Source organism: Lottia gigantea (genome assembly GCF_000327385.1).
Source record: "Lottia gigantea unplaced genomic scaffold LOTGIsca_7, whole genome shotgun sequence".
Taxonomy (NCBI): Eukaryota; Metazoa; Mollusca; class Gastropoda; family Lottiidae; genus Lottia; species Lottia gigantea.
Window position 1 is genome coordinate 2828580 of NW_008710370.1, and position 7422 is coordinate 2836001.

A 7422-nucleotide genomic window follows, 5' to 3' on the forward strand; every position below is an offset into this window, starting at 1 on the left:
GCAAATCTATCGAATTTAGGAGAAGAGTCGATAGTGATATAATTGAAATTGATGAGAGTCTTTTTGGTAAAAAGAGGAAGTATCAATGGGGAACAGAAATTAATCGCTACAGCCAACAAAACCTTCCCAAACTCCAAGATCCTCTTAACATGTATACCCATTTCAAATAAAATCTCGAAGAAAGCACAACAGAACCTCAGCACCCTCAACAACATGATGATGGAGTCTAGTATCAACAGCGCAACAATCTTACCACCCTACGAAGAAGAATTCGAACCAGTTGATAATCTTCATTGGTCTCCAGAAACAGCAAACAGCATTTATTTGTTTTGGATACACCAGCTTCAAGCATCGAGTAAGTCTTTAAAACTAATTACTGGGGATAAAAATACTGAGAGGCCACCGCTAGACCAAACTGTAGTTAACTTGAGCCGAAAAATTCTCACACCCCTTCAGCATTCAATCTTAGACCGTGGACTTAAGTTTATTCCCACACCAAAGATAGCTAACTTAAATTATCTCCGACCATCCATTGAACGATTCCAACGGAATCTTACCTGCACATATTTTTTTCGAAACCACCCCCACGTGAAGCTAGAACAATGTTTATTCCTAAATCCACGTGGAGTCCCCCTCAGGCCGCCATCCATCCTGAAATATTGAAAGTATTTGCGAGTATGAATAGCCAAACAGCGAACCTTTCCATAACACACGAAAAGCCTAATCTCACACGAGTGGAACGTGAAGCGTTAACCTTACTTAAGAAAGACAGACGATAGCATTGTTATTAAAAAGAGTGACAAAGGTTCATGTTGTGTCATTCTGAATAGGGAGGATTACGTTTCAGAAGCAGAGAATCAACTGAATAATCCTAAACATTATGCCATTTTACCGAAACCAATTTTCAAAGAAACTGCTAACATGATTAATAATATTCTTGCCGATTTAGTCAAAACTAGTTATCTCAAACAGAAACAATATGACTATCTGTCTGCCAAACCTGATTGTCGCGAGAGACATTTGTACACTTTGCCTAAAATCCATAAGAATCCAACCAAGGAGTGGTTTATCTCGAATAAAATCCCTAAAGGCCGCCCGATTATATCTTACTGTGGTAGTGAGTCATATGCAGTGTCAGAATACATTGATCATTTCTTACTACCTCTAGCATGCCAACATCGCGCCTACCTTAAAGACACAACCGATTTTGTCAATAAAATAAAAAATCTTCGAGTTCCCTCTAATGCTATTTTAATTTCTATCGACGTTTCTTCTATGTATACCAATATCGATAACACTACTGGTTTAACGGCAGTTCGTAAAGCTTTTAATAGAAACCCCGATCCAAACAGACCCGACGATGCAATTCTACAACTTTTAGAGATTTGTCTTAGTCGAAACGATTTCACATTTAATGGTAAAACATATTTACAAACTTCAGGGACAGCAATGGGCAAACGATTCGCCCCTTCGTACGCAAACCTTTTCATGGCAGAGTGGGAACGTGAGGTGTTGCCCCTCTGTCCATTTGACCCACTTTTTTACGGACACTTTTTGGATGACATTTTTATGGTTTGGACTTATTCTATCGAACAGTTTTGGGAATTCTTTGAAATTCTCAACAACCACCATCCTTCTATCAAACTAACCGCAAACGTGAGTGACAAAAGCATAGACTTTCTCGATACCACAGTCTTTAAGGGAGATTCCATAGCAGAAACAAATAAACTGGATATTAAAGTGTATTTCAAAGAAACAGATACTCATCAACTCTTGCACAAGAGCTCCTTTCACCCAAAACATACCTTTTCTGGTATAATTAAGTCACAAGTTTTACGATTTCATCGAATTTGTACAAGATCGTCTGATATCAACCAAGTCTGTACGATTGTTTTCTCAAAACTGAAAGAGCGTGGGTATTCTAAACGATTTTTACGAAACATAAAAAATTCTACCTTAGCACAGATAGCAGCTAAAAACAGACTTTATGCCGAAGTACCTCCAGGTTTAAGAAGTGCTCCATGTTTGTCCAGTAAATGCAAAACATGTCCCTTTATATCAGAAACTCATTATTTTGTAAGCAACTGTACGAATAAAAGGTACCCGATCCAGGAACATCTAACATGTGAACATTCGAATGTAATATATTTAATTTCATGCAAGAAATGCCCCAAACAATATGTAGGAGAAACTAAGAATAATTTACGAACTCGCTTTAATGCTCATAGGTCAGACATCAAATTAAAGAAAGACAAGCCTGTTTCTAATCATTTCCACCTCGACGACCATTCAATAGACGATCTCACCCTAATCCCAATTGAGCGTATAGAAATTGACTTGCCCGAAGATGAAACTACCAAATTCCGTCAATCTAGGGAGGCCCATTGGATTGATACATTGAATACAGCAAGACCTATAGGACTAAATATTCATCATAATGTAGGCATAGCACCCTTTGTTGTCCCGTTTAATACAACCAGCAATCGAGCAAGCAAGATAGTTCATGCCCACTATAAGAGCTTTCAAGAGAAATTCCCCCATGTCTATAAGCAGAAAATGATAGTTGCATATTCGAAAAATAAGAACTTAAATGATAATATTGTTCATAGTAAACTAAAAACAATCAGTACATAACAGATACTATACTTCTCGCCCATCGGGCGAGTTATTTTTTCTAATTTCAGATCAGAATAAGAACAGAAGAAAACCCAATATCAAGACCCTTAATCTTAATTTCTAAATAAAGTGTCTGCTCCACCCTAGGCTTGTACATTTGGGAGAATCAAACCCTCCCTTCCCCGAAACCTAAAAACTTCTTAACATTTAACCCAAGCAAGTTTTATGTGTAATTCCAGAGTTTGATGAAAATACGTAAATTGGAAATGTGCATATGCCGACAGGGTCGACCTTACTTATAATCCAACTTTATCTATGCATAAATTCAATATGGTGGGGAATTGGGATGCCAAAAATGGACCCCTCAACCGATCGAGTCGAAATTTGCAGGAAAGTTGGAGAGTATATCTGACTATCACCTGGAAAAGTTTCAGTGCCTAGAATCCAATTGGGTCCGAAAAGGGGCAATTTTTTGGAGATAACTCCGACATTTCTGAGTATTATATGACGTATTTGGGGTTAAATGGGCTAGGGGAGGGGTGTCAAACCCTCAAAACTTCTTAACATTTCACCCAAACCCATTATAGGTATAATTCCAGAGTGAAAATGCGTAAAAAATTGGAAATGTGCATATGCCGACAGGGTACTTATAATCCGACTTTATCTATGCAAAAATTGAATGTTGTGAGGAAACGACTGTTTTACATGGAACTGATCAGACTATATCATGGAGATTATTTAGGTTGGGCATAGGCCGTCTCTCCAAAAACTACTTATCGGATGGAGTTTTGAACCATATTAAACATAGGATTTTAAAACGAAACAACACATTCATTAAATATTTATATACAATTTTATCTAACAATTATTATAACAGTAACTTTTAAAAATTTTCATTTGATTCACATTGAAATTTCTATAAATATATAATATATAAAGATGTACACCCAATATGCACAACAACTTCAATATATTGAACAATAAAGAGAACCATTTCCAAGGCCACCAGCTGCAAGTGAAGAAAAGTCAACACATTTGACAAACTGATCTGACAGATTAGCAGAAATTTATTTGATTAAATCTATTAAGCTTCATTTGTCCAAACTATTATTGTTTCACTGTCCACATATTTCCACCACTATGAACAGTTCTTTATTATTGGTAAGCAATAATTTCCTCTATTAGTTGATCAATATTGTCTCCTGTAATCTTGAAGACATTACTGAAATGTAAAATCAATAAAAAGAATTAAGCCAACTTTCAAAATCCCGAGACAGAGGCTTTTGAGTGCATGCATGCCAAATGTAATCTGGCCTGGTTTTATGCTTACTGCTAAGTCGTCGGTTCATTTGTAGCCGAAATAATGAAATTGCATCAATTAAAGGGACTGGATACTCTTAACTAACTTGAAACAATTTAGATGGAAAAATTGATTTGTAATTTAGCACATCAAATTTCTTTATTAACTTAATTTTTATCTAATGCCATCAGTGAGTTCAAATATCATTATCACCACTTACCATAACATGTATATAAATAACCATTTAAAAACCATATCACCATCTACAATCAATAACCAATAAACACCAACTTGTCATATTCTATCACTTATTTTTATCTTCAGTAACCATTAACTACCAAATTATCATCTACCATCACTTATTTTTATCTACTATCACCATTAACAACCAAACCACCATCATTTATCATTATACAGTCACTATTAACTACCAACTGATATCATACAATCACTAACCTTTATCTACAGTCACTATTAACTACCATATTACCATCTTCCATCACTCACCTTTATCTACAGTCACTATTAACTACCATATTACCATCTTCCATCACTCACCTTATCTACAGTCACTATTAACTACCATATTACCATCTTCCATCACTCACCTTTATCTACAGTCACTATTAACTACCATATCACCATCTTCCATCACTCACCTTTATCTACAGTCACTATTAACTACCATATTACCATCTTCAATCACTCACCTTATCTACAATCACTATTAACTACCATATCACCATCTTCCATCACTCACCTTATCTACAGTCACTATTAACTACCATATTACCATCTTACATCACTCACCTTTATCTACAGTCACTATTAACTACCATATCACCATCTTCCATCACTCACCTTTATCTACAGTCACTATTAACAGTCACTATTAACTACCATATCACCATCTTCCATCACTCACCTTTATCTACAGTCACTATTAACTTCCATATTACCATCTTCCATCACTCACCTTTATCTACAGTCACTATTAACTACCATATTACCATCTTCCATCACTCACCTTTATCTACAGTCACTATTAACTACCATATCACCATCTTCCAACACTCACCTTTATCTACAGTCACTATTAACTACCATATCACCATCTTCCAACACTCACCTTTATCTACAGTCACTATTAACTACCATATTACCATCTTCCATCACTCACCTTTATCTACAGTCACTATTAACTACCATATCACCATCTTCCAACACTCACCTTTATCTACAGTCACTATTAACTACCATATTACCATCTTCCATCACTCAACTTATCTACAGTCACTATTAACTACCATATCATATATTATGAAAAAAAAGCACAATGCTCTGCACGTTTCAGCACTTACGTTTGACTTTGTAATGAGATTGAGGTGTAGTTTTGAAACATTTTGTTTGAAGAGGAAATAAAAACAATAAAGTTTCTCAGTAGAATAACCAAAAAGTCTTTGGAAGCAAGTGTGTTTATTGTTTTCAAATAAACTCAAACTGTCAAATGAACTCAAAATTTCAAATGAACTCAAAATTTCAGGATCATTTTGCAAAATTCTTATAACTACAATTCAATACAATTTCCAAACAAATCCAAAAACATAATTGGCAAAACATAGGTAGCAGCTAATGAGCTTTTCACATGAGGAAGTATTTAGTATATTAATCATAAATGAGTAAGTATTTCAAAAGTGGTATCAGGCGTCTATCAGGTGTCTATTAGATATAACTGAAATAAGCATTTAAAGACAGATACGAAAAAAGATCGACTGAAGCACAGTTATTTAGAGCATTGAGATTTTTACATGATGATATCTGCTGGGTTATGTCAAATAAAAGGTGGATAGGGATTTTATATAGGTCAGTCTGTGAAGGTCCACAGACCTTGAATATGTCATCATTCTTCATCATAGGTGTCAACCCATTTGTAAATTGTTACAGATAATCTCATAAAAAAACTAAGCAAAAATGTTTGATCAAGGGCTAAAAACATAATCTGTCTCATCTTTCTTTCTTTAATATGAATTTACTGGTGTACTTTCATAATATCTTGAGGTGATCATGTCACATTTACAAAACCTTTCAACTTACCTTATCATCATTCATCACTTTTGATTATACAAGCCTAGGTTTCTTTTTAGGGGATGAACTTTCCTAAAAACAAGACATTTTAATGGTAATATCAGTACAAATATTCTTAAACTGAGACCTCAAGCCTTTTGAGTGTCAAATAGAGCTCATGTCATATGCAGGTAGGGCATCAAACTTGATGATTTGAAGTTTATTTCAAACTACATCAAAATCAGATAAACACTGTAGTCTCTATAATCTTTACAGATCAAACTTGACACCTTTATGGTACAGCAGACTAAGTTTGACAAGTTTTCACTCTATCAAGGGCAATTACTCCAAAACCATCAATCCAATAATACCAACTTCGAACCTGACCAAGATCTGATCAATATATACATGCATATCAAATTTCATCAAGATCGGATAAAAACTGTAGCCTTTATCGTGTCTACATGAAATGAGACCGACAGGGGCAACAGCAATATATGTTTCCATGTAGGCGTATAATAATATGATGACTTCTAAAATTCTATAATCTATACTGACATTTTCTTCAATTTCCACTATATCTTCTAGGCTTATATCTAGTAATTCATAACCAGTAATTGAAAAGATCAAATAGTGCTCATCCATGTAAGTAAGATATAAAAACTTATAATCAACCTTTCCATGATGTACATTAAGTTTTAACATTATGCAAAACAGAAAAACAGATAACATATGAAAACTGTAACAAATGGATTGAGGGAAAGAAAGCAAGGACATTTTATAGAAATGTTCACATGTTCATCTAACTGAAAAAGATCAAAACTGGTATTATGTCAAGTAGTTAATATTTGCCATTCATCCAGACAATTATCTAAATTGGTGACATTGTTCCAAGTGTGGCATTTTGAACTCTATAACTAACCCCCTCTAAATACTTGCCAACTAGAAATTTCTTCAAAGTAGATGATTTTAGGAATACCTTATGATTCTTTATCCATGTTTTCTCTAAATATGACTGTAGAATTGGAGATTGAAGGAATACTGTTGATGTTCTTAAAACTTCTAAATTTGAAGAATATTCCAGTTCAGTTGTTGAATCTGCTATGGATCTTAACCTTAAATACAAACTGCTTCCAAGAGAATGTGTTTATTGGTATTGTCAACAAAGTTGGAACATATTTGGAACCAATTTCAATTGAAGCGTATTGTATTGCAGTTTGCAAGTCAAAATGCGTACTTACTAAAACATGAAACGACCAGGAAATGACAATGAAAACGTGAAACGACCAGGAAATGACCAGTGAAACGACCAGGAAATGACCAATGAAAACGTGAAACGACCAGGAAATGACCAATGAAAACGTGAAACGACCAGACACAGAGCAGTGAAACAACAGGAAACGACTTCAAACTATATTGCGATGAATTCTAAGCATGCTAAT

General features: G+C 34.7%; 2 protein-coding genes across 2 annotated transcripts in view; one reads left to right on the forward strand and one right to left on the reverse strand.

Moving 5' to 3' along the window:
• Positions 1–4487: 4487 nt before the first annotated feature.
• On the forward strand, positions 4488–5338 carry LOTGIDRAFT_107533 (hypothetical protein; the record flags this gene model as incomplete). The annotated part of the gene is made up of 2 exons (XM_009065565.1): positions 4488–4686; positions 4803–5338. Coding segments are annotated over 2 exons (735 nt in total), but the record flags the coding sequence as incomplete, so codon positions are not given.
• Positions 5339–6034: 696 nt separating this feature from the next.
• Positions 6035–7422, reverse strand: part of LOTGIDRAFT_155060 (hypothetical protein) — a gene marked incomplete at both ends in the record, with an annotated part of 10399 nt that continues 9011 nt past the window's right edge. Inside the window, one exon of the mRNA XM_009065566.1 lies at positions 6035–6073. Within this exon, the coding sequence (XP_009063814.1) occupies positions 6035–6073 (39 nt within the window). The remainder of the gene's footprint in view (positions 6074–7422) is intronic.